At 39.3% G+C, this 27,683-nt stretch overlaps 2 protein-coding genes across 3 annotated transcripts in view; one reads left to right on the top strand and one right to left on the bottom strand.

The window, feature by feature from the left end:
* The first annotated feature begins 168 nt into the window (after window positions 1–168).
* On the top strand, window positions 169–11,654 carry CUNH2orf49 (chromosome unknown C2orf49 homolog). Its single transcript, XM_057422400.1, has 4 exons — window positions 169–336; window positions 2,035–2,201; window positions 6,577–6,949; window positions 10,391–11,654. Exons 1-4 carry the CDS (start codon window positions 184–186, stop codon window positions 10,445–10,447), a joined length of 750 nt encoding a protein of 249 aa, XP_057278383.1. The 5' UTR covers window positions 169–183; the 3' UTR covers window positions 10,448–11,654.
* Window positions 11,655–14,088: 2,434 nt separating this feature from the next.
* Window positions 14,089–27,683, bottom strand: part of FHL2 (four and a half LIM domains 2) — a 40,473-nt gene continuing 26,878 nt past the window's right edge. For both annotated transcript variants that reach the window (XM_057422397.1, XM_057422398.1), the window contains exons 3-6: window positions 21,121–21,295; window positions 17,764–17,933; window positions 15,965–16,151; window positions 14,089–14,519 (exon numbers count right to left, since the gene is read on the bottom strand). In XM_057422397.1, coding sequence (XP_057278380.1) covers window positions 14,368–14,519; window positions 15,965–16,151; window positions 17,764–17,933; window positions 21,121–21,295 — 684 coding nt within the window. In that variant the 3' untranslated portion in view covers window positions 14,089–14,367. The remainder of the gene's footprint in view (window positions 14,520–15,964; window positions 16,152–17,763; window positions 17,934–21,120; window positions 21,296–27,683) is intronic.

Genomic DNA, 27,683 nt, shown 5'->3' with positions numbered 1-27,683 from the left:
GTAACCATGGCTACCAACGACAGGTACACAGCATAGCAAGCAATGTATCACACTGCTGCAGCTGTCACGGACACTTTTAACCCAGCGGCGAATCCTGACGTAACCTCTCCGCGCCACTTCCTGCGCCAGCCCCCGCCCCTCGCGGCATTGTGGGAAGCCGGAAAGGGGTCGCGGGGGAAGAAGATGGCTGCGCGGGGAAGGGGCAGGGTCGGAGGTGGGGGCCGCGATGGCATTGACGGAAAGGTGGAGCGGGAGTCGGGGCGTCCGGAGTCGGAGCTGCTGCTGCTGCACCCGGAGCTGCTCTCGGAGGAGTTCCTGCTGCTCACGCTGGAGCAGGTGCGCCAGGGCTCCGTCGGGGAGGAAGTCAGGCCCTTAGCAGCGCGTCCTGAGGCGGGGAGGGGAGGCCTCGCTGCCCTGCGGTCATGCTTGTTGTCCTGACCCCCATTCCGCCGCGTCACACCTGCTCTGTGTGTTTCTCCTCTTTCCTTCACAAATAGGCGCGCAAGAAGAGTTCAGGGAATAAACAAGCAAAATCCAAGTTGGTTGTGTAGTCTGGGTACTCGATTAGGGGAGGCCCGTGGTGTGAGGTGTCTCCGGGGCTGTGTTTGAACATTGCAGCTGATAAAGAACAACTTTCTCTAATCTCTGAATGTGAGACAGTGTTTGCATACAGTAAAATTTTCTGTGGAAGGGTGATCATTGTTATAATTGCCACGTTCATACCCAGTGAATTAAGGAAAGGTGTCTTACAAAGTCAGTCAAGCTACTGCTTAAGTATGCATAACTGAAAAAAAAACGGAGTTTGGAAGTGAGTTATAAACAGTTTTGAACCATATGAAGCTTCAGTTGATGTGATTTGGAATAGTTGTTAGATCCTTGCCTGAAAAGTTTAGGTGCACGAAACAGTAGTAATCAAAGTCTTAATTTTTTGTATGAGCTCGCTGAATTTTTGTCATGTAATTTATGTAGACAAAAATGTACAGGTTTTAGGTTGACATCAGAAGTCACAAAGTGGTGTCAAAACCAATAGTGGCAGACATCACCTGCTTTCAGTGACCTCTAGTTTGTAGAAAGTTACTGGGATTTTTCCTCTTTTAATAAATTTGAAAGGAGGTAGCAAGAAATTTTGTTTTCACAACCCTATACATGGTTAGAAAGAAAATTGGTTCTCTGTTGTGCCTGACAGTTGCTAGAAATCCCCCTTCTTTGGGATCTAGGGGAGGAAGCATCTCTACACTTTTAATGCATTTTTTGAAATGCAGTATGTTTTACTAGTTTGGTTTTTAGAAGACTGAAGAGCAGTACTGTAGTTGGATTTAGGGAAATTGGATTCAGGGAAGTGTGCTAAAGAGTGTGTGAAAACATCAGTCATCAACAGAATGTCCAACGTAACTTCCCCCCCCCCCCCCCTTTTTTTTTTCCCCTTCTATTTTTATTGGAAATATTGCAGGGTTTTGGTTAGGAAGGGGCTGGAGAGTTCACTTGTGTGGGCAAAGGCAGTGTACTGCCCAGTACTGATTGTAGGTGGATCTAGCTGTCTCTGACACTGAGAGAAACAGCCCATCACACATTAAAATTTCAAGCCAAGTTGGTCATGGCAGCTGTGCTCAAATGCACTTAAAAAAGAGCTGCAGCTACCAGAGGCAGGAGACACAAAAGGACATGCAGGAAGAGGCACGTGGGGAAATATGTGAAGAGATGTGCTTGCAGGTGGTGGAAAAAGAAACCACTATGTACTGACCCAAATATCTTTCATTTCCCATTGACTCAATGAAGGAAGGACCGAGTGTAATCCACATGGAAAACGAAGCTGACAGTAGGAAGGAAGGCAGCAGATCAGGCTGTTATTGGCACAGGGCTGTTCATGGCCTCTCCACACTGGTCACCTCTGTAGTCCTGTCACTTCTGAAACCCTGGCATTTGTACCTGGTACACTAAAGTGGCTTTTCAAAACAGAAATGATGCCACTAAGATGTTTATGCTTTGAATTTGTCATAATAATGACAACTTTGTTGTTGTTGTTGTTCCCCACAGAAAAATATACTAGTTGAAAATGATGTAAAGATGGATAAAGATGGTCTCACTGATCTCTATATTCAACATGCCATTCCTCTGCCTCAGCGTGACTTGCCAAAAAGTAGATGGGGAAAAATGATGGAGAAGAAAAGACAGCAAAATGAGTTTAAAAGTGAGAATAAAAGGTAATTTAGCTTTTATTGGGCTACACTTGCAGAATTTAGGACAACGCAATTAGTCTAATCTTTGTTTGCCTGATTAATGAAATTTGTACAGCTTTTGGACGTTGTTACAGTTTGTAGAGATTGCTGTCTCAGGTCTTCTGGGTCAGAACTTTTAGATTCTACTACTGCCCTAACAGGAAAAAAGGGAAGGTGATCTTTTTTGTCATCTAAATGTTATTAATGGTAGCTGGATTATAGTGCTTTTCATATAATCATAGACTAGTTTGGGTTGGAAGGGACCTTTAAAGTTCATCTGGTCCAACCCCTCTGCCATGAACAGGGACATCTTCAACTAGATCAGGTTGCTCAGAGACCTGTCTAGCCTGACTGTAAACACTTCCAGGTATGGGGCATGTACCACCTCTCTGGGCAACCTGTTCCAGTGTTTCAGCACCCTCATTGTAAAACATTTCTTCCTTATATCCACTTTGAATCTACGTTTTCATTTAAAATCTTTACCCTTTGTCCTGTTGCAGCAGGCCCCACTAAAAAGTCTGTCCCCATGTTTCTTATAAGCCCCCTTTAAGTACTGAAAAAGCTGCTGTGAGGTCTTCCCAGAGCCTGCACTTCTCGAGGCTGAACAAGCCCAGCTCTCTCAGCCTGTCTTCATAGCAGAGGTGCTCCAAGACCCTGATCAGCCCTCCTTCTGGACTCACTCCAATAGGTCCACGTTCCTCTCGTGTTGGGGGCCGCAGAGCTGGACACACAACTCCAGGGGGAATCTCAAAAAAATGGAATCAAGGGGCAGAATCTCCTCCCTTGACCTGCTGGTTACACTCCTTTTGATGCAGCCCAGCATGTGATTGGTTTCTGGGCAGGGAGCAGACCTTGCTGGGTCATGTTGGGCTTTTCATCACCCATCAGCCCCAGGTCCTTCTCCACAGCCCTGCTCTCAAATCCCTTCATCCCCCAGCTTGTATTGATACAGGGTTATTGGTACATTTCAAGGTACTTTATAGTGAAGAAAAAAAGAAGTTATTTTGTTGTTTCACTATATAATTGTTAAATAATAATATTTTTACAGTGCTTAAGTAAAGGGTCAAAATCATGTTTAATTATGCTTGTTCCTTGGACAGGGATGGTCTAGAGTCTGGGCTGTATGCTGCAGCAGTTTTGTGTCCAATTCAAAACTAACATCTGCCTTCTGAAGAACATTCTGCTTTATTTTTTAAATCTTTGTGTTTGTATTTGATCAGAAAGCAAAATCTTCCTTAGAAGTTTATTTTACTAAAACGTCTCTTCCCAGTCTTCCCCCAGCCCAGGACTTTGATGTGTGATGCACATGGGTGGAGTTCTGGTTTAGCTTCAGTAGTACATCCGAAGTAAAGGTGGATAGAAATTCTCATAGTTTTGCAGTATTACAGCTTGTTGATTTCGTGGGTGTGTCTTAGCTTTACTGAGGTTTCTAACTGTGAAGAGCTAAGCAAATTCTGTCAAGTGGTTGATTTGCTTGTTGTTGTTGTTTTTTTGTTGTTTTTTTTTTAATGTTAGCAGTGACTAGTGCACTGAGTTGTCTTGTTATGCTGTTTTGTTTTTTTTTTCTTTTTCACGTGCATGAATGTTTATAGTACCTCAGTTTGTTTACAACTTGCAACATGAGGATAAAAGCACAAGGTTAGTGTTTGAATAATGAAAAGAGCTGTTGGTGTGCCAAAATAGGTGCAAAAGAAATTTTTTTATCACAAAAGGAAGATAGTAGGCTGGATGCTTTTGAGAGGATGAAGCAATCTTAATGTTCAGGTGAGAGAATGGCTTCATCCAGTGTTTATATGTAAAATAAGTTTAGGGTCTCTTATTTTAGTGCAGTAAAATTCAGTAATGGTTACCTATGCAGCATTTTCTGGGAAAGTAGTAAGTAAAAGGAGGTATGTTTACCAGTCTGCTTTTCTGTACCACTTGCTCTTACCATTTAATATCTAGCATACTAGGCTTAGTCTTTTGCTCTGTTGTTAGGTAGTTTTGAGATTTTCCAGCAGTCAATATTCCTGCTATGGTTGTATCTTTTGTACTTAACATGTTGGCAAAATACTGTCTAGAAAAGTTAAGCTTTTATTGCTAATATTACTAACTTGAGAGAAATGGGAGAAATAGACTTTCAGCAAGTAAAAGTTGCACTAAGAAAACTTCAGTTTTAGTATATTGACAAAGAATTAAGTTCAATCATCTTTTTGGATATTAAAGTATTAGTTTTCCTCACAGTTATGTGTACTATTTAAGCAGAACTGCCGTTTGTGCAGAGGAGGAAGTAGAACTTGACATTCATGTTTTTAAAAGGAAAATAAAATTCCTAGGTATTCTGATGCTCTAAGTTATGTACAATTCAGAGGTAGGAGCTAAGCGTGCTGTTAATTCAATTTAGAAGTAAGGTAAACTGATTGCATGAACAGTGGAAGCTTTCTGATGAGTTCCTCTGTGGAAACCGCAGCTTTACAACATGCACTGAAATTAATATGAGGCATGGTGGCTTGATCAGCACAGTTCAGTGTGTGTTTGCATGCTTCTAGGAGTCGCAGATAAGAGGTAAAAACAGATTGAAAATTGAAAGTCAGTGTTGCATATTGTTTAATTTTACTGCTGGTAATTGATGGCACATCCTAAAAGATTTGCTGTATATCAGCTGAGCTGCAGTTATATACCTCAATAATGCTATCAAATATCTGAGGTCACAGATGGTGGTTTATACATCTTATTACTGAATATTAGAGCTTGCAGACAATCATACCAAATAAAACCAAATGCAGTCTCTCCAACTTCAAACATTTCACAAAGTATTCATGTTCAGGGACAGTTAATTTGGAAAATCTATAATATCATCTTCTCTGCTGGAAGAAAGAGGATGGTCTGAATCTCAGAATGTGTTCTATGTCCAGGCCAGCTCAAAGTGTGGCTACAACATTTCTCTTGGATGTAGAAGATGTGTGTTGAAATCTAGGTTTCACAGGGAGTGTCCTGCCACAGGAAATAGGATCCCAGAATGTTCTTTTCAGCTGTTGGCCAGCAGCAGTGTCCTCTCTCAGACAAGTGCTGGCTAACATGAGTCCTGCTCTGAAGCTTTTAAGCTGCCTGTACTTTATATAGAGAAAGGGAATGTCACAACCAAGGTTCTATGTTCTGTGAACCATGTAGCTAAAAATGAGATGTGACAGTTTTTGATGGTACAGCGTCCAGAGTTCTTTTGGAACTTTCCCAAAGTATTTCTCTGGGAATATTATCAGTATTGTAGCATGTGGTCATTTATACAAGTGCTACGATTCTAAAATTCAGTTCGGAATAGATAGTGATCCTCCCAGAACTGCAGTTAGTTCCTGGCTTGCCAGTCTTCACCATGCTGAATTAAAAACCAAACAAAAAAATGCACCATCACCAACAAACAGAAACAAAATCACAAAAAACCTCCATAGGAAAAGCAGACTTTTATTAGACTTTTGTTAAGGAGGATAACTGAAAAAATGCATTAAATCTCTTCTTTCACATGAAAAGCTAGTTCCAAAAGGCTGCTGGGGAAATGTGTCCTTGTCAGGAGTGTTGAGTAAATTCTTAGACAAACCCAAATGAGCAAAATGTATCATGTTTTACTTTTGAAGTGTGTGTCACTTTTTAGACTTTTCAAGTGAAAATATGCATCATATCTGTTAAATAGGGCTGTTTCGGTAATACTTAATCAACGCAACTTGCCTGGCTGAACACTCCTGGTCCTGACAAGGGCACATTTCCCCAGCAGCCTTTTGAAACTGCATTTGCTGTAAATATAAGCCAAAAAGTTGTGTCTGATCTTTTGACAAACAAATTCCAAATGAATTGAAGGTCTGTCTTTGTCTCTGTCAGTTCCCAGAAGTGGATGAATAGAAAAAGAGGAGGATTATGTGACATATAATGTTGTGAACAGATAGTAATGTAGAAGCAAATTTGAATAAGAGCTGAACTTTCTCTTGCTCTGTGAGCCGTTCTTGTAGGTAAGGTGGCATATACTTTCTCAAATACCTTTTAAAATACTTAACAGCTATTGTCTCTTTAGTTATTCTCAAATAGCTACAGTAGGATAAGCACAGTCTTTGGTCATACAACTATAATTGCCTCCCTAGAAAGTTCCTACAGAGCCCTCTTTGCTAAGGAGCACTTCCTCACACAATCCGCTGCTTCCCTCCCTTCCCCCTTTATATTTTGAAAGCAATCTCCGTTGCCTAAGTTTAGAGTAGCTAAGAGTTTAAGGTTAGAATTTTGGGATATTTTTACTTTAGGCAAGATTAAATTCATATTTCACTAGCTGTGTCTTTAGTATACTGTTTTTGGATCATGTAGCTTGTGTTTCTGAGAACTTTACAATTTGTATTTTCAGTGTTACAATGGCAGAAGGTTTAAGGAAACGGCCATTAATTGTGTTTGATGGCAGTTCAACAAGTACAAGCATAAAAGTGAAAAAGACAGAAAATGGAGCTGCTGATCGCCTAAAACCTCCTCCAGCTGGAAGCACCACCAACACTGTTAGAAGATTATCTGTTCCTCCGAATGCCGCAACGTACATTTCAGCCTCCAGTTTATCAGAGGACGCTAAGCTGGGAATGAGGAATAATGAGACTAAGCAGAACAATATTTCAAAGACTAACAGCAGTATGTTGGCTAGTCTGAAGGTGTACCCCTTGTCTCCAGTAGCAGGAACTACTGTTGTGAAGTTAAAGAGAGCTGTTCCAAAAGAAGAATCTGATTTGCCGGTATGTACATTGCTTTGCAGCTTTTTATTCAATAGCAACTTGCAGGAGCCAAATGTAGACCCTTGTAAGAGTCTTCAGGATTATTTTATTTTGGAGTAATAGCAGAGTTTTGTTTAGAGACGGGCAAAAGAGTAGCTGGTCTGGGAAAGATTAAAAGGAAAGAAATTAAGTATTTTGTACTTGTACATAGGAAACTTCTGAGTGAGAGGAGCAGTTTTGTAGAAAACATATATGTATGTAACTTTAAAATGAGTTGGTAGGTAATACTTAAGGTGGTGCTGGTAGCAGTCAAATAAAACACAAAATAATCCTACTGGCAGGTCTGAGAGAGAGAACAGATATTACAGAACAACATGAAGAGCCTTAGAGGGAGGACAAGTGGTCTGTTTTTTGTAGTAGGGAAGAAAAAAATGGAATGATAACATTTGCAACAATCACACTTGAATGGTTGAGTAGGACAAGCTTTCATTTGTCAGAGTGAAAGAAAAGATGTTACAGGATCTGAAGTGGAATGCTGAGAGCTGTAGAATATATCCTTAGAGGAAGAATGCCATCTGTTTTAAATCTCACATAGGAATTGGCAAGCTAGAGGAAGGAACTGGATGTGAATATCTGGAGAGCTGCCTGGACTGTGGGTCTGAATGAGAAGCTGTAACAACAAGCCGTACTAACTGAAGTGAGAGGCTAAATGTTGAGTTCTCATTTTGAGCCATGGTGGTCTTAATCAGGTATCTGGGCTTCTGTAAGATGATGAGAAAGACAAGCTGAGGTCTTGAACAGACTAGTGCTGTTCTCAAGTAGATGGCTGATGACTGAGCTGTTAACCATGAAGGTAAATAGTTACCTTTCTTTCTGCAAGTTAGATTCAGCTGCAAACAAATTTCCTGTAGAGAACTACACTACAGCTGGGCGCAGAAGGAGGCCAGTGAGTTGAAGTGATGAGAGAAGAGCTAAGGCCAGATATATGAATTCAGCAGGGCATATCTTTGAAAGTGTAGGTAATTGTGTTCTAGCTGTCAGCTGCAGCGAAAGATAGAACAGTGGTTGTTTCTGACAAAGGTGTAATTAGTCTTTTAAGAGCTTGTCAGTGAGCAAGGAGCAATGAGCTATGTCCTCTTTAAAACATGCCATGAGGTAGGGATAAGCCTTGCATTTGTCTTCTGTTTCTTCGTGATGCAAATGAAGGCACTTTCACATTTCCACTGGAGTATGGGACTGTCTGGAGTAAGTCTGGGCTTCAAAGGAGGAGGTATTTCTGTCCTCAGTTGAGCTGCAGGGGGAGCTTTAGATACGCAGTGTGAATTACATTGATTAAAATTTTCTCAGGTCATCAGACTTCTGTTTTCTCAGTATTGGGTCATGAAATGCTTTCTATTAATTTCTCTCTCTAAAAAAAAAGCTTTCATGAAAGAATGCAGGTAATATCCTTGCTGTGTGGATTGGTAGTTTCCCTCAGACTTCTGTTAAACGTGAGCACCTAAACATATGGCTGTTCTGAAGAACTTTTACAAGGATCATGGCTGCGGCCCTGTGGCAGATTTATGCTGAAGAGGTGTGTTTCCTACTTACCAGTATCACTAGCTTATTTTAATACTTAGGACTCTTTCAATTATTGGTCAGATCTGAGCCCATAGAGCTTTTGAAACTTCTTTAGTATGCACCTCCCTGCTGCTTTACATTGTATTTAAATGTTTTGTAGACATAGTGATGAGCACTTTTAAGTGATTATACATCTGACACTTAAAAGCTATGATCCCTGACACTTTACTTTCTACCTTATCCACAGTTTTTGTTGTTCAGGTTAATACCGGTAAGTTCTTTGGTTAGTGTTGGTTAGATATGTTTGAAGTTAGGCAAGTGTATTGTATGGATATTACTTTACTGTCTGAAATTAACATAATACTGAATAATAAGTCATGGAGCCAGGAAGAGTCAATGTACTTGGCTGAAAAGTGTAAAGCCTGATATATTTTTTAATATGACCGTAAGGACAGTTGCCTTTTCAAGCAAGTGACTGTTCTTTGACTGTCAAGATAAACTGAAGTTCTTGTACTGACTAGCACAGAACTGTCTCTCCTTAAGGTCTAATTCCCTTAAACCTTTCAGTGGTTGCAATCTACAGCATTGCTGTAAATAAACATTGAAACTCTTACAGAGAAGAGAGATCTCTTGATTGTGCTCCCCAAACCACTCCTCTGCAGAATCATAGATGTTAGGATTGGAAGGGACCTTAAGATCATCTAGTTCCAACCCCCTTGCCATGTCTAGACCATGTCACCCAAGGCTCTATGCAGCCTAGCCTTGAACACTGCCAGGGATGTGACATTCACTGCTTTTTTGGGCAACCCGTTCCAGTGCCTCACCACCTTCACAGTAAAGAACTTCTTCCTTGTATCTAACCTAAACTTCTCCTGTTTAAATTTGAACCCATTACCTTTTGTCTTATCACTACAGTCCCTGATGAAGAGTCCCTCTCCAGCATCCTTATAGGCCCCCTTCAGATACTGGAAGGCTGCTATTAGGTCTCCACGCAGCCTTCTCTTTTCCAGCTGAACAGCCCCAGCTTTCTTAGCTTGTCTTCATATGGGAGGTGCTCCAGCCCCCTGATCATCCTCATGGCCCTCCTCTGGACTTGCTGCAACAGCTTCATGTCCTTTTTATGTTGACACCAGAACTGCACACAGTACTCCAAGTGAGGTCTCACGAGAGCAGAGTAGAGGAGTAGAATGTTCTTGAGAACTCATATACCTCTCTTTACTCTGCTTGTGTGAACTGTTAAAGCTGCAATTTCTCAGGATTTTTTTCTTATGTTATATGGTGAAAGCTAATTATTTCACCACCTCAGTCTCCCATTGTTTTACTTTGGGCTTGCTTGATTTTTTTTTTTTTTTTTTTTTCTGGTTTCTTGGGGTGGGTCTTGAAAGATGAGTTGATCTGAGACTTTGGCAATTATTTCACTTTTTATACTGATTATTACAAAGGAAAAAGCACCTTCCCCTTTTTCTAACGTTTTTACTATTTGGCAGAAGTAAATTGGGTTTCCTAGTTGTGTATGTGTTGTTTTTTTTTCTTAGACCATCCCATTTCAACAAGTATTTTAAGAAGGCAATCTGATGTAAACATAGAAGTATGTTTAGAAACTCCAATATGTGCCTGTCTTTAGGATGCATAATTGAAAGATACTTTTGGATAACTAATTGTGGGATTAAGAAAAAACAAATGATGTATGTGATTTGCAGATAATTGAATTGATGTGCTTTATTTCTCTTTAAAGTTGTGTGATATTTAGCGTTCTCCACAAGATGGCAGTAGAAAGCTGTTGTAGTAGCATAGAGGTGCCTCCAGCCATAGTCAGTGTAAAATTTAAATACAGCAGGTTAATTTCTAACTTATACTTGCACAGTATATCTAAGAATACTTATATATTTTCTTATATTCCAGAGTGACCTAAAGCCTACGGAAGCAAAGAAGAAAATCCAGCATGTTACATGGCCATGAAGTAGCTAATGGTGCTTGAAATATAAGTATTACTTCCATATTTTCAAACAGATAAGTTGTATTTAAACAGTTGAAGTACAATTCTTTTTAAACCTTACAGGGATTCAGATTGCTGTGAAGTTTTAATGACTTTAAAAGTTCCCTGTTGTAATGCTGGGGTCATTATCACCAGTCACCTTAAAAGTGTCTACTTATGTACAGCAAGTAGCTCAGTATTTCTTTAAAAGGTGGTAATATTACAATGTTCTACTACCAGCCCCCCCCCCCCTTTTTTTTTTTTTTTTTTTTTTTTTTTTTTTTTTTTTTTTTTTTTTTTGTTTTGAAGATTATTATAGTTCATCTCTGGCATGTCATTCCAATTCACACCTAGAAATACATTATTTTTGTTTCAGTAAGATTCAGTTTTGTTCCACTTATGGTCAAATAGTTAAAATGGCTATTGAAATTCAGAATCATCCCAAGAGCCTTCTTGACAGTAAAAAGATAACTCATTTAGATGAGGAAACTGACCATTCTGCTGGTAAGATAATCGGAGACAAAGTGTTTTCCTTTATGTTGGACAGGAGTGTAGAATTTACAGTGCAAGTTAGATTGGTAATAAGAGATGAACTATTTTAACAGCATTACTTCAAATTGAAGTTTCTCTTATTGACATATGAAATAAGACATACACGGATGGGAGTATGCTACTAGGCTGTTTGATATGGATCTTTGAGAGGAAGTAGTGAATGGATTAGTGGCATTTTCTCTTGAATACACAGGCATATTTTATACATGCTTAAGTGCAAAAATGTGTCGATGTAGCAAATTTGCTGTTCTCCTGATTACAGTCATGCTTATAAAATGTGGGGAAAACATGTGGAATGCAGGCCAGTGCTTTCTCAACTTAATTGGAAAGGGACAGGAATAGGAAGACAAAGTAATAGTTTGAGAGTGTTAGCGTATGTAGGTGCATTCTTAAAAAATAAATAAATAAAAATTGGTAACCTCTTTTCCCTTCTTTTGATCATTTAAGATGGGTGTTGGTTTTCTGTGAAACTTGGTGTTTCATCTGCATTGTTGGTAGTGCCTTATAAGGCAGAAATCCCGTTAAGTTCATAGAAATATTATTACTAAAACTCAGTGGCACAGGGTGAAGCCAATTTAGATCCATTTTAGATATGTATGGTAAATAATAACAACAACACTCCTGGACTTAGAAAAAGAATCAACTTCTGAATTCGCTTAGTTAACCCACTAAGAGAAGCTCTCAGTAGTGATCTGAAAGATGTTTACATTTGTAATATTGGTTAATGTTGAAACCAAAACCTGTAGCTTAATTCATTACTGACAGAAGTTCTCCATTCACTGTTACAACATAAAAGGCACTTCTCGAATGCTGTAAAATGGTAAGAATGTGTGTTTTGAAATAGTGTGCTGTTTTCCTTTTACTAAACTCTTGTCCAGGTTTTGTACTTGAGTATAGCAAACTTTAACGTAATGTACATTTTGTATGTAAAGAGTTGTCTTTTAAGTAACCTTATCCTATTTAAATAAATTCAATTAAAAGCAAACAAAGTAGTGCTGACTTGTTTTTGTGATGTAATTAAAGTTGTTCATTTTACACACATTTCAGTAGACTTTGAAGTGATTAGAACTTAAGAAAGAGCTTACAGGGTAAAAGACTTGTTTTTGTGATGTAATTAAGGTTGTTTATTTTACACACTTACATTTCAGTGGACTTTGAAGTGATTAGAAATTAAGAAAGAGCTTACAGGGTAAAAGACTGTAGCAGCTCTGGAGTTTAGCAGCAGTTAGTGTTGTGTGAAGTGCTGGTCCTTGCACTAGTGTAGTAGCCTGGTAGGAGTTCTGTTTTCTGTGTGGCTTCTTGGCAGTAGTTTAGAGTTTAGTCTATATTTTGTTGTAGTTCCAGTTGTAGGATCATGTGTATTGTTGCGTGTTAAGGAGTATGCAGAACTGTACTGGAATAATAGCATGATGTCTTGTTTTCAGGCTAGTTTGCTTTTCAGGCTTGTCGTGTTTCACCTCACTTTCCTCAAAGCTGGGACCATTTTGCCATCTATTGTAGTTATTGGAGGGCAAGATACAAGCCATACTGCTTTTGCTCCCTTCCACTATCCCCTTAGTAATCTTTCTTTTCTCAGTAAAGTATTAGAGCTGCAATGTGTTGGGGGATTGTCAGCTTCCAGAGGAGAAACTGAGCTGCTTGCCCTCCTCTGTAAGAGGGATTTTCATGGCCATTCTTTACCACAGCCTTCATCATAGAATAAAGTAATCAAACAACAGAATTTAGTAATTCAATGAGATCTGATTTACACAGTGTGCACTTCAAAAATGTCAGCCAGCAAAGTTCTTCAAATGGTTTCCCAACCAAATCTTACCTGACGCATCTATTTGTTGAATTAATGAGAGAGGAATGACCTGTGAGCACACTACACTTGGTACAAAAAGAGGCAAATTCAAGAGTGGTGACAGGAACTAGGAGCAAACTTTTCCTACCTAGTTACACACAAAGTGTATGCCTAATCCTTCTTTCCACATCTGAAGATTCCAATTGGAAGTGTGACATATTACTTTCCTCCTTTTGCTGGATGCAAATGAATTCCATCCAGAAGGTGTGCCAGGATCATACATTTGTGTAACATGGGCGGATTTCTTGAGGTTTGTTTTGGGAAGTGTTAATCTTCCTTTGGATTATTTCCTCTTGATTTTATTGACCTGCTAGCATTCTGTGGTTGAACTTTGCCTTTGCAGCAGACATGTAGCAGAAATGACGCTAGAGCAAATGGTATTTACATATTGCAATACATAACAAAATGAAAGCATGCCCTAGCATAGAAGTTAAACTTCTGACTTTTGCAAAGATGAATGTCTTCTGAGCTGTCTTGACCTTTCTTGCTGAGAAAAACAGTATTTTGTTTTTTAGTTTAGAGCCTACTAGCACATTTTTATCAGCTGCATTCCATTCAGTATTTTCACACAGTTGTTTAGTTTTGCCGATAATTTCACACTAATTTCAGTTAGTAGCAGACTATGTTGTATCAGCAGGGTCCATCTGAGGATTGCCTAAACCCCACAGGTTCCTAATGACGAAGTGCAAAAAAAGTTGTGTTTGTGTGGCTCTTGCATTATGTTCCTTCAGACTGTGAAAGCATTTCATTTGTAAATATCTAATATGTAAATGCAATTAAACCACAATCACTATTTTGTTTTAAATGATTTTATTTTGAAAAATACAATGTGCAGCGTAATGTCGACTAACTGTAATACTGACACTGTCAATCAGAACTTGTACTTCACACAATGATCAGCTAGTCATGCAATAAAATATGTACCTGTTACAAAGCACTCCCACTTCAACTGTTTTATCATTATATCTCTTCATTGCATGGCACACATCCTTGTACATTGAACACCCTCTACATTCACGGTCTTTCTACACACTTGACAGCGCACACTAGTCACATAGCTTTAGAACACTGAGGCGAGACCACATCCTTACTGAAATTGAATGGGGTTTGCCATTGATTTCAGTGGGTTGAGGGTTTCACCCTGAATATCCATCTATGAATGTATTGTATGTGGCCATTGTAATCCTTGAACTACATCACTTGCTTGTAACCAGAATATGGAGTGCAAAACCAAAAAGAGTATGTTAAGTCAGTAACCCCCAAATGATGTTACGTCTTGGGTTTTGCATTGGTTTTGGTTAGCTGTAGCAATCTTGAACACCACCACTGCTACTAGGGATTTTGAAGTTATTTTCCCTCCAGATTTGGAGAGTTTGGAGAAAAAGTTTAAGTAATGTTAATAGTACAGCGAAAGTCAGAGTGGCAAAGCTAGTTCTGAACATCTGTGTATTTCAGACTATATATTGCAAGCATGGCTTTCCTCCCTCTCCTCACCTCTTGTTTTGATCTTTAAATATCCTTCCCACACTCAGGGCAAAGGATGTCATCCCTTTCTGTGAGGAAGCCTCGACCCACTAATGAGAGAGAGCACTTCTTACAGTTAAAGCAGTCATTATGCCACTGCCGTTCTTCAAAGGAGATGTACTTGGTTCCTCCAAGTCCTGTTTGAAAACCAAAAGCATTCTGTTACAAGAAAAGAATAGCACATCAGCCATCAAGTGGTGCTGTTTCAGACAACACTCAGGTATCAAAGGGGAGACATAGAGCAGTGAAAAAATGCCATTGTGACTAATCTGTTTGTTGCTGTGCCTGTTTTGCTAGCCTTATTCTGTACCAGGTATAATTTTCAAGGTATGGCACTGTGATATACAGCAGAAAAGGAAAGCGACTGCCCCTGAACAGAAGTCTGATAGTTTTTTTCTGAATGTTTTATGGTGTCTTCAGTTAATTGTGTTTTCTAAATATGTACTTAGATCATTAAAAAAAGTCTTCACAGGTTGTGTCATGACTTGAGCCACAGCTTTGAGAGAAGAGTGCCTCAAGGAGAGAAGCAGGATAGCAAACTGCAAAAAGCACTGAAGAGTGTGAGGCTGTGGAGGTTGTCATGAGGGGTATTGAAACTGTACAGGAAAAAAAAAGGGATAAATGTCTCTTAGTAATTATCTTTTGCTTAACCTCAGAAAGGGCAAACAATTTTAATATGATGCTTTCGAAGGACTAGCTGGAAGTCAGTGAAAAGACTTAGTTGAGCATATCTCTTACCTGATGAGAGGGGGTTTGGTTTTGTTTTGCCTTTAGTAGCAACTTTTTGAAAGAAACAGCATGTGATAGAAATGCAGTACTGAAGAGGGATATGCCTCTTTTCACACAAACAGAAAACAGTACCTGTGGTGTTACACACTGACTTTTCTTGGAGCTATGCAATCAAACATATGTTGCTGAGGGACAGGCACAAGGGCAGAGTAATGTGAGGAGAAAATGGTCCACATATAAGTCAGATTTGCAGTCTTGGCCTGTATGCATCATACTGTTAAATGCTGATTACTTCTTACATGAGGTTATATTTTTATGCCAGGTGCTTTGCAGTAAAGCTCTAAGCAGTTGCTCCTTTAAGTACTTTTATACTGGAAAGCAGTATCTAAAAGTCTTGTGATGTCTCAGTTGCTGTCCTGAAAAGTCAGGGTAGAAATCCTCTAGAAATACAGCATGAGATATAAGCCAGTTGGACACTTTCTGCTGGCAAAGGGACTGTTGTTGCTGAGATCAGTGATCCCTTTCATGAACTCAAGTGGAATGATGTGCAGAACATGCGTATCCCACTGCGTGAACAGCTGTGTTGCTGTGGGTCCACCATGTTCCATGAAAATTGGGTGGTAAGTGGGAAACTTCAGTTTAAGGACCTCTTCTATTTCTTTTTGTTAGGCATTTGAAAGGCATCTTAAGTATTTAATTTCACACATTGTATTGTATGTGAATTGTACAGTGTCTTGAGTTTCCCAAGTTACTCACAATGAACTACTGAGCTGTTTTTAACATTAGAAGCAGTTCACTGGGAGAAAACAAACAAGCAAGCAAAGTTTAAAGGCACTGGCCATGGGAGACCTACCACTGATTGGGTTTGTGCATCCAGCACACTTTTTGGCATAGAGGTTGCAGAAGCAGCTCAGGCAATATGCAAACTCATCCCTGGAGGTAAAGCGTTGTCCAGACAACTGCTTCTTGCACGCAGTACAAACGAAGCATTCTTTGTGCCACGGCTGCTCTCGGTAAGTGACACCTCCTGTGGTGATAGCCTGTTTCATGGAACGTAAGACAAGAAGTGTTTTGTTGAGGGTGGCAGGTTTGATCTTTGCTTTGGGAGAGAGGAAAGGCAATGAGGTTTTTGTGGGTGGGAGGAGGGAAAGAAAGCTTAGCAGCAGCAAAATCATCATTTTGGCTGGAGCTGACTTTGAGAAAATCATGCAAGTGTTTTATGATAATTTCCTAATTTATATAAAGAAGTCCCATACTTTCTTCTCCCTATATTGGATAATCTCACTCTCATTTATTTCTTTGTTTTTAAAGCTAGTCTTTTGTATGTTGCTTTTCATATGCATGTGCTAGGATTCATCTCGCCTCTGTTCTTTTACCTGTCACATTCTTCATGGTGAAGGAACTACCTCATGTGTTTCGACTTCCCCATCACTTTCCTTGGCAAAGACTTTTATTTCAAATTTTAGCTGAACCCTGTGCTTTTCTAGACTTTTCTCTTAGAGCAAGTTATTTGCGAAACCAGCTGTCCTGATGTTAGGCAAATGGGACTTTTTTTGACCGTTTGAGTATTCCTCAGCAAGCTGTAAAATTGGGCAGTTTAAGTTTTCTTCCTTTCTTCCGTAAAGGGAGATTCCCTAGGAATCAGGCTTGTGTGTGATCACTCTACCTAGTATCTGTATTCACCTGTGTCTTTGCTCTTTCACAAGTATTTCTGAGGCTGTTCTCAAATGTGATTAAAATGGGATACTAGACAGGTTTTAACATATGAAACTCCAATTCAGAAAATTAATGAATGGATAGGAGGTAATTAGGTATACTTTAGGTCAAAGGCTGAAAGAAAAATTGCCTTTACTTGTTTGGTTTTGCCTCTGCAGCAGCAAAGATGCAGTTATTTTTGGCCAGCTGTTATATGACCAGTCTCCAGCTTTGCTTGACTGGGAGGTCAAATGAGCAGGTAGCATACGTGGAAGAAAGTCTGGGTAGGTTGGGCACGGGTGGTGTGCTGGAAGCACACAGGACAAGATGAAGGAAACACTGGCAATGGGAAAGGGAATTTAATGTGGGTATAGCCATAAGTTTGGTTGCCTATGCGTATATCCATACGAAACTGGGATTTGTTAGTTCCATAATTAATGATTCTTTTTAGGAAATGATTCTAAAATTCCTATCAGTGCCTGTGTATAGAACTTAGAAAACTCACAAATAAAAGGTCTTTAGCCTAGAAAGTCAATTTCCTGAGCATATTTAGCTTATAGTGTTCATTTCAGGAGCAGCATTTGCTCTGTGTAACACTTATCTCTGTCTTGAACTTCATTAGAATATTAACATGTTATCAGTGCTAGCTTATTTTCCTTCCAGTTGAAATGTTTAAGTGTATGATGGGTTATACTTTAATGAAGTTATTCCACTGCAGAATTATTTTCTTTTTAAATGTGTTCTCCTTATGGTTTCAACACAAAGGGTCTTTGAGTAAGAGAATTCTCATTGTAGTAAATGCTGTGCGTGGTGCAGAATGGGAACTGAAATGGTCTCTTAAAATCAGTTGATTCTGAGTGTTTTAACACATGGAAATAAGGCATTCTACCTGCTTGGAGGTAAAATTGGATGGACTTCAGTCACTTGGGTTTTAGGTAAGTAAAGTAAGAGCCTTACCTTCTTGCACTGGACGCACTGCATGGCAAACTGCTTTTCATAGCAGGGTACACAAAAGTTTTGATTGTCCTTAGGGATGAAACTCTTTGTCCCAATAGGCTGTTGGCAGCGATAGCAGATAAAGCAGGTCTCGTGCCAGCTGTTGCCCTTGTATTCCATCTTCCGAGTACCTGTAATGAGACCAGAGCATCAACTGAACCACTTCTGGCTGAGACAGATGCAATTTGTACCTCCTGTTTGCCTGGCAGCTGGTTGTCAGTTAGGAAGCAGCGCAGCTGTGACACAGGTGCCTATTTCATGTTCCTACCAGCTTTGCATGGTATTTGGTACCATTTCGGTTTTTGAAGAGTGAGTGGTTCTTCTCCTGTGAAGAAGAGAAACATTTACTGCTAATAATGAAGGCTTAGGACACCTTTTTGTGATATTATTTGAGTTAGTAATAAATTCTAATGCACAGGAAGGTTTTGAGGATTAGCAAGACAGCAATAAAAGCTCCTGTTAGTGTTGAGTGAAGGTAAGGCCATACCTCCTTAGAGTTTGACTTTGTTCATTCCAAGTCTCTCTTTATTTGTTTTTTTCAGACATCTGCAAGATAGCTGGTTAATTCCTTGCAACCTTCTTGCGTCCCTTTCCCAGTAAAGCATAGTCACTGTCTGAGACAAAGGATTATTTCATATATGCTGTGGGGCCTTGTTCCTGCCCTCATTGAGGTCCACTATAAATTTGCAATGGTTTCCAGCTGTGCAACACTTATCACAAATGTTCTTCTGTCTCTTGAAACTTTCAGGTGAGACATTGGCACAGGGTGCCCAGAGAAACTGTGGCTGCCCCATCCCTGGCAGTGTTCAAAGCCAGGCTGGATGGGGCTTTGAGCAACCTGGTCTAGTGGAAGGTGTGTCTGCCTGTAGCAGGGGGGTGGAACTGGATGAGTTTTAAGGTCCCTTCCAACTCAAACCATTCTGTGATCCTGTAAAAAGCAGAAAAGTGGTATGGTAGCTAGGAGCTGAATAAACTTGTCTAGAATGAAGTTTTAGGGTACAGATACTGTGCTTTGCAGATTCAGCCCACTGTATGACAGGTGGACTCACCCCTTCCAGGGGACTGGAGATACCCTATAATACGGACATATTTCTTTACACGCTATGTAATTTCTTATGTACCATTTAAGTCTGAATATATGATACAGGCCAGAAGGGAAAGGAAACAAATGATGCTGCTACGGTTCTGCATTACTGTTGAAGCCTGTAGCAGCAAGCATGATATCAAGTGCTTGGAAGACTGACAAGCTGATCATGTTGGCTAATGATGAAGAACCACACTAACTCCTTTGATGCCAACTCTCCACATCCCCGTTACTTCAGGGTAGAGTTTTACCATTTTCCCCTTCTGAAGCATTAAGTTCTCTTTGTTTACTAGTTGCATATTTTTCTTCTTTTAATTTACTTTTGTCCTATTAAATTCTGCCCAGAGGCATACTGCAGGATTTTTTAATTTATTCCATTTTTTGTAAAGAACTGACTTGCATAAGGGAGCTGTTAATTATCTTTCTGCATGATGCTTACATGCATGAATATTTCTGTGTCATTTTATTAATGCACACCTTTTAAAGAATTATGCCCTCTTTGTGCTGCTAGCTTTCCATATCATACAAAGGTGAAATTAATCAGTCCTTGAAGGAATAATGTTCTGGAAAAAGGAGATGTAGGGTTGCTTTTTTTTTAATAACCTAGAATTTTCACATTTTAGCTGTTCTCTCTTTGGGATTGTGTTGCCACTGAAACTCAAGGCAGGGGGAGCTCTGTTTGTTAGCTGCTGAAGTCAGTGGGAGTTTAGTTTGAAGAAGGACGGAAAGATCAGGCTTGTAATTACTTTAGTATTTAATGGGCATGTCATGATAATGCTTTATTAAATCTAAATTGTACATTTAGTGGAGCAAAGCAAAGGGCAAGTGTAGCATTAACCATCTCCATAAAGGGTATCCAACCACTTGCTGGTTCTTTCAAAATGAATTATGCTTCAGTTGGTGGACACAGTGCTCTGGTGCAGCTCCTGTACTAATAACATGGTATGCTGTGTAAGCAGAAAATACAAGTTGGGTGTATGGGTCTCTGAATGTGGTGACATCGTGGCTACCTTGAGTAAGCAGCTCAAGACCAGTTGGTGATTGCAAAGCTTCATAAAAATTGATATCTTTTGTTTCTGATTACAAGAGAAGAAGGGATTCTCTGGGTATATCAGTCCATTACTACATATCAATCTATAGCTTGCATAATAGGCAAAAGAGATCCATTTGGTAGATAAGTTCACTGATCATGAGGGTGAATTTGATGAACAATCTTAAAAATATATACAAATACGTAGTTCCAGCTTTAAAACTAGCACTGGCTACTTCCAAACATGTCAGGTGTTAGTGCTGCATCAGTAAAACCAGGTGCCCATGGAATAATAGAAGGATATGCTAAACTTGAATGGATAGAGCCATCTGCTTTTAAATATCATTGTTGTTTCATTTATATGTCCTGTTTGATCATCAAGCCCTTAGATGCACAATGTTGTGGGTTTTAGCTTTTGTCGAAGATGACCAATGTCAGAACCAGCCAAGGAAAAATTTTACTGGAAGAATTAACTAGTAATTGTTATGGAGCATGTACATGGATTTTTCAATTTGCTTTTTAATATTTTATTTCTGGACCAATATTCCTTCCACTTTAAGCCCTCAAATCATCACAGAATGCTATTGTACTGACATGAGCAGATGAGGTTTTAGCAATCTATCACCATAACCTCATGTTTTATATTGAAAAAGAAAATAGCTCTTTCCTGTTTCTTCATGTCTTTGTGCTCAAGAAAGACTTTGGAGGCACTTTGACCAATTTTTCATTTTTTATGGGAGAAGCTAAACTTGGAGTAATTACATAGAAAGCTAAATTTTGAATTAAGCAAGCTGTTAAATTTTCAAGCTGCTTTTGATCTTCAAGCAGTGGAAGCCATTCAGGACAGAACACAAAGTTGGGATTGGACAGAGAGATCAGTTTTAATTGTCTAGCTATCAAAAGCCTTGTAATGAATACTGCTATAGAAAATCATAAATCCTATTAATAAAAATGCTAAATGAAATAAATATTAATTGTCAAGAGTAATCTGCTTCATGTGAAGAACAATTCTATCTTGTTCCATTATGAAAATTACGTGTTCTGGTCAAGGAAATGACTTGGAATGCACCATTAACTGTATTTTACAAAGTTCACCATGACTTAGCAGATAGAGTCAAGGATAAATGTTTGTTATAAATGTTGCTGAATTTGGGCTTGTTATTTAGTCTAATCTTTTCTTAGTCCAAAAAGTGAGCATCCTAACCTGGCATAATAGTCTTCTTGCACTCATTACATTTGGAAGAGTATTCGTTGGAGTAGCAATCAGTACAAAGTAGATGTTCCTCTTTTGCAGCAAAAGGTTTGTCCACCAATGAATTCTTGCACTGGAAGCAGTGGAAGCAGGTTTCGTGCCAGTGGCGGTCCTTGTAAGACAGATCCTGTAGAAATCCAAAACCATGGGGTAAGTGGAGTGAATAGTTTGCACAACTGGAAGCTCAGGGAATACAAACACATTCAAACCTGAACCACAGCCAGGAGCTGAGGCTAATTCACACAGCTCAAGAAAACAGAATGTGCTCATGAAGGTGATCTTGTTTTGCTCTGATAACCAAGAACAGCTCATGACAACTATTAATCCTTTTTCAGTTCAAGGCAACCTTCAGGTTTTTTGCGTGGCAGAGGAACAGTTAGTTTCAGGTAGGTATTTACTTTGAAAATAAAGCTCCACTTTTGAGTCAGTTTTAAAGTTGTTAACCTTATAGGTATAATAGACTTCCACTGATCATCTTAACTGTTGTTGATTTGTATGTCATTTCCTTCTAGCTCTTCACTACTGGACATAAATCCTTTTCCCAGTTGCTTTCTGGTATTTATTCAGTTCAACAGATTCCACAAATGATGGAATTGGTTTGATCTCTGCTACTTTTTTTTTTTTCACTACAACTAATTTTTGGCTCTCGTGTTTTGGTTTACCTATATGTTTCAAGTATGAATCAAACTGAAAGATGAGAGGCTACATTGTACCTGCAGACAGTGATTCAGAACACTCTGGCCAAAGGATTAGCATGGGCATCTGAGTACTTATAAAACTCTCTGCAGTAGCACTTTTATTATTTTAAAAAAACCCAGTCCTTCTAAAAATTGTGACCTGAAGGGATGAATTGTGCCTTTTAAAATCTAAATGAATTTAATTTAAAATAATTAAAATTTAAATTAAATGCAATACTTCAACACTGTCTTTGGACTTCAAAGAAAATGGAGCTTAGATCATTATAAGAAAATATACAGGCTTTGGTTTGAGGTGGGAGTGCAGGGGGCTAGTATTGTAGTGAATGGGCAGTATAAAAACATAGCAGAAATAGCTTCTCAGGTTGTAGCTCAAGATCACTATATATTAATTTCAAGCGCTGAATTTGGTTACCTGAAGGAAAAGAATGAGTTGTGGATCAGCAGATTTTTTAATTGTGAAAATGGAAGCATCTCGTAGTGTTCAAACACGACTAGGCCTAAGCTGCTGTTAAGTCAGTACAGTCACAGGTAACTCCAAATGTTCAGTCTCGGCCCAAAGCAAAAGGAAGATACTGTGTATTAGGCTAACCTAAAATAGCAGCCTGCAGGAGCCTTGTTCTCATGAATAGCTAACAGGAAACAAAACTGAAATAGTTTTCCTAGCTCAGCTGGTATGTGGTAACTTGTTAAACTAGAGTAACTTCAGTCAGAACTTGACCATGCAATTAAGCTTTTTGTCTGGACATCTGTGCTACTCACCTAATCTCTTAAATCGCTGTGAGTAACAATTGGTACCCAACGTGTCTCATCTCTGAGCTTGCACTCAGAGACAAAGTATCAAAAGTTCCTCCTTTAAAGCTTTCAGACAGTTGTTTGTTCAGCTTGTCTATCCTTTTCAGCTAACTCATTTTGAAACAACACAAATTTCTACTGCCAAATTTTAATCTTTTCTAGGAGAAAAATGAAAAAATCTTCATTGGAATTTATTTACTTTTTTTTTTTTTTCCCTTTTTAAATGAAGTTGAATAGCCTCAATCTGATCTCAAAGGGGAATAATATTTTCAACAAAAAAATACGACCTACAGCCAACAGTTTTCCAAAATGTGAAATTTGCCAACTAGAAAGTAGAATGACAACAGATCTGGTTTTCTTTCTCTTGCAACAGAGTGTATTCAGTTTATTCCCTCCTAACTTCCCCCCTACCTGCTCCTTTTCTCCTTTTTCTGCAATATTCTACAAGCTGGTTTTATATCCAAAACTCCTGTGCTGATATCTGCTTCAGTTCTTCTTTGTTTTATCAATAAAATTATACCCTGGGGAAAGTGAGTGCCTTTTAGAAGAGGAGTAACGAAGACAAGGATTAGGTGTCAATGATGAAAGGCTTGATCCTGAGTCAGTTACCTTATGGTACAGGCAGTAGCTGGGTAGGTGAAAATAGCAGACATGTCACCTTGGTAAAGTGTCTGGGAAGCAGGTCTGTGGAAAGGGACCTGGGGGTCCTGGTAGACAGCAAGCTCAATAAGAGTAAACAGTGTGCTGCTTTGGCAAAGTAAGCAAGGTGACATCAGCAAGGGCATCACCAGCAGAGATAAAGAAGTCATTATCCCACTTAGCATTTGCCAGGCCACACCTGGAATACCACATTAAGTTTTGATACCCGCAATACAAAAAGAGATGTGGGCAGGCTAGAGAGAGTCCAGAGAAAGGCCAAAAAGATGACCAAAGGACTGGGAAGCATGCCGTGAGGAAAGGCTGAGAGAAGTGGGTCTGTTCAGCCTTGAGAAAAGAAGGCTCAGGGGAGACCTTATCACCACGTTCCAGTATTTAAAAGGTGGTTACAAGAAATTGGAGACTATTTTTAGAAGGAGTCACATGGAAAAGATGAGGAGCAATGGCTGCAAGTTACTCCTGGAGAGATTGCAACTGGACACTAGAGGAAAATTTTCCACAATGAGAACAATCACTCATTGGAATGATCTCCCCAGGGAAGTGTTGGATTCCCCAATCTCTGACACTTTTAAGATTCACGGGACAGGGTGCTGGGACGTCTAGTCTAGGTCATGCTTTGCCTAGAAAAGTTGGACCAGATGATCCTTGAGGTCCCTTCCAACCTGGTATTCTGTGGCTCTTTGATATTGCTTTCTCTGAATCTGTCACATATCAAGCAAGGAAGTCTGATTTTGTCTAATGATTGTTCTCAGGTCAGTAACAAGGTGACTGAAAATATAGTTTGGTCTACTTCAGTGTATCTGTAAAATATTGATAAGCATGACTTCTCAGCTACTTTATGCAGCTCCAGGGAAATGAGTCCCTGGTGCTCCGTATAGGTGTCAGACTATACAGAGCACGCAGATGCTCATGGATGTGTTCTGTCCTCTACGAGTGTTTTGCAGTTGAAGTGCAGAGAGCACCAGACCAGTTCCAGCTGTGAAAAGAGAAGGGGGAGAGGGCAATGCCTGTCTCTGCAGAGCTGCAGTAAATCCTGCAGTAGAATTTGCAGGAAGAACAGTTACATTTCTTCTGAAAATGGAAGATAATGTTTCCCTTATCTGGTTTCATTTGAAGATGAAAAGTAAACAAATTAGCAATCCCTGAAGCTACTCAGATTTGAATGGGTGCTTTTCTCAGCCTGATCTGAGACTTAGCCTCAGCTGAGAATTTCAGCTCAGCATTCCCTGGGACAACCAACTTAATGATGGATGTTTCTGAAACAGACATCACGCAGTGGGCCAAGTGGAAGTCCTTTGTAGCCATTGTGCTGAACCCATCCCCTTAGGCATATGAGAACAGGTAAATGTATCTCCTTCTTTTAATATTCCACTTCATAATAAGTAGTCTGATATTCAGTAATATACTGCAAGGGTGTTGTAACTCAAGACAGGGTTTAAACATTAAGAATTAGGAAACCAAATATTTTCTGCCTTTCCTTACCCACATTATTAAAGGGCTTATTTTTTGTTTAGTTTATATGTAATACCAACCCTTTTGATTCAATTTTGGCCTCCTGCATGCTGAAACAGTAGCTTTATCTCACAATCCACTCTTAATTTCATTCTCACATACTGCAGAGGTTTTCACCCCCTCCTCCCTGCCAAGGCCAATTTATGGACTGCATTAAACACTGGATTACTGTAGTTATTGCTTGTATTTGTGATGGTTTCTGTACCATAAGGCCTGCAAGGAAGCAATTTAAAAAGGCAAAATCAACAAAAAGTCACACTTCAGCAGTTAAGCAAATGAGAACATAATGGATGGATTTCTAGAAAGAAGTATGAAGCTGTAGGTGTTGTCAGCATTCACCAGGGATGCGGGCATTGAGAGGCCAATTCCTTTCAGAAAGAGTAAATTTCTACTGGAACCTGTTTGCATATGGATAATGTGTAATAGCTGTGAGAGAAATGGCATCCTGTCTTCATACTGCCTGCCAGTGCCTCCTACCACTCAGTATATGAAGCTTTTAATCTGCCTGTGAAGGTTTCATAAACATCAGCTAGAATTGTTTACAGTTAATGAAATGGCTTTAGTCCAAAGGTGTCTGTCATTCAGACACATATTGCCATTTGGGAGGTTTTTGTGGTAGGAAAAAGAAAAGGATTTAAAATAAGGAACAAATTAGCTATTACTCAGTTACATTCAGAGTTACCCATAAATTACCATAGAAAGATAGTGAGGCAAATTCTCCCCTGATTTGAATTCAAAGAAAGCGTCTCCTCAGATAGGTGTCTCTGTGCTGTAGCTAAAACACAAGGTGAAAACCTAGCATCAGTTTGATCCTCTCAGAGCCCAGTGCTGTCAAAGTTGGAGTATTAGCAGTGTCTGAGGAAGCTTAAGTTCAGCCCAGGTGAACTGATGCTGCGCACCAGCGCTGATACACTACAGTAGTGTGAGAAGTGGCTATCCTCTTGTTTACACTGGTTTTACTTTCATGTAAACCCTTTCAGCTATAGGGTAGTTGGTTTTAACTGGGAGGGCTTGTAGGAGGGAAATTAAGAGCATCTCAACCATAGCTGGGTTTTCGGTTCACCTCTTAGTATAGAGAAACAGTGCTGCCCAAGAAGGGACTGAGGATCTGAGGTAAGGGTTACATATTACTTTTCAGGTTGTCATGTGGATGTGAGGGTGGGTGCCCCTGCCAGATACATAAATCTGAATGTGACCCTTTCTGACAATGCTGTCACTCCATTAGGTTTTTGTTTGAGATTTTACAGCTATATAAAGGCTATGTCAGAACATACAAATAAATATGAAGTCTATTCTGTACTTGCAGTAAACATACAGGTTTTATTCCCAAACACAGTGCAATTTATCTTCTTTGCTCGGGGGAAAACACAATGTGTAAAAAGATATATAATAAGACACATGAATATATGTCTGTGAATGTTTCACATGTATTTATATACCTATGTATAGATACAGTTTAATGATGAGCAGAAACATGATTTTTTTTGTGCCTTTCTGTTCATGGGTGAATTATGCTCTGTCATATAGTGTCATATAGAGGCACTTGTAATGGCTCTCTTAAACATATTCGCTAGAATCTATTACTTCCATTGAAAAACTACTCTAGTTTTCCTCTCAGTGGGAACTTTGATATGACCTCTTTTTCTACCAAACCACACTTTTTTTCAGAAAGCTTGCAGGAATTTAAGTTTGCATCTTTTATTCATCTGTCAGGATTTGGTTAAAATTGGTCAACAGGTTTGAAAGCTGCAGCATAAAGCATGAACAGCTACAAATTTCAGCAATCACAGAAACAAAAAAGATGCAGTTGTTTCTGGTGCACTTTATAGCTCTCTAAAGAAATCTTTATCCTAGGTGCTAAAGATTTCTTAGAATCTTTTTTAGTTGTGTTTTCTACATATTGGTCTGATTATTTACCAATATAAGATATTCTTATATTGCAGACAGTTAGAGGCTTTTTTTCCTATCTGCTGTTATAGTGTGTCTTGCTTAAAAATACAGAGGATCAGTATATCAGATAACACCTTCACTCCCTAAATCCATAAATCTGGGTTGAAAAGTTCAGCCTGATTAATTCCTGGACACTTTGTCCAAGATTTGTTGAAGCTGGTCCAAGTTTTTAAATTCTTGAATATCAACACATGGAAATATCTTCTCAGGGGATTAGAAAGAGACATTAAAACAAAAGCACATTCTGGAATGGGGCAGAAATATTTTGCTTTTTCGGGTCAAGCCAGCTGTATCTCTCCTCTAATCTGAATACTTATGAGCTGTAGGAAAGCTGGCAGTTTTATACCCTCTTGCAATTTACTGCCAGTTCCCTGTCATGATGGTGAACCTTTTTAAGGCTTCTGAAAGGGGCTTTCCTACTGATTTGCCAATAGGGTGGGATAGATCAGTTTGGAACATATGAGACATTTATTTTTCCCAGTCTGAGTAAGCATGTGCTTTTATACCTCTGAACTAGTGATAGAGTGGTAGTTTGAGTAATAGGAACTGATTGATGTTTCTAGAGATATGGATCAGCGATGTAGGAAATCAAAAGTCAGACCTCCTCATACCACTCAAGAATCACATCAATGGCCATGCACTGCAAATTGCTGTTCTAATGCAAACTCACTCTGTCAGTGAAACTCTCAGCCAATTCTGAGCAGGTCAGTTTTCTGCAAGGAGGATGTATACTGGATGAAGTCTGTCTGTAGCAGCCCAACACACACGTCACTGGATGGCTCAAATACCACCTGCTTCATTCAGTCAAACTGTCATGAATTCTGATAGCTTTGGTTAATTTTAAAGAAATACAGGTGGCAGCACCTTATTTGTGCCGGGTAGGTGTTTCCATGGGGTGCAGCAGCG

Source organism: Pezoporus wallicus, unplaced genomic scaffold (genome assembly GCF_028554395.1).
Source record: "Pezoporus wallicus isolate ANWC-B61680 ecotype Strahan unplaced genomic scaffold, APGP_CSIRO_Pwel_v1 contig_5785, whole genome shotgun sequence".
Classification (NCBI taxonomy): domain Eukaryota; kingdom Metazoa; phylum Chordata; class Aves; order Psittaciformes; family Psittacidae; genus Pezoporus; species Pezoporus wallicus.
This window is presented reverse-complemented; position numbering and strand designations above follow the sequence as displayed.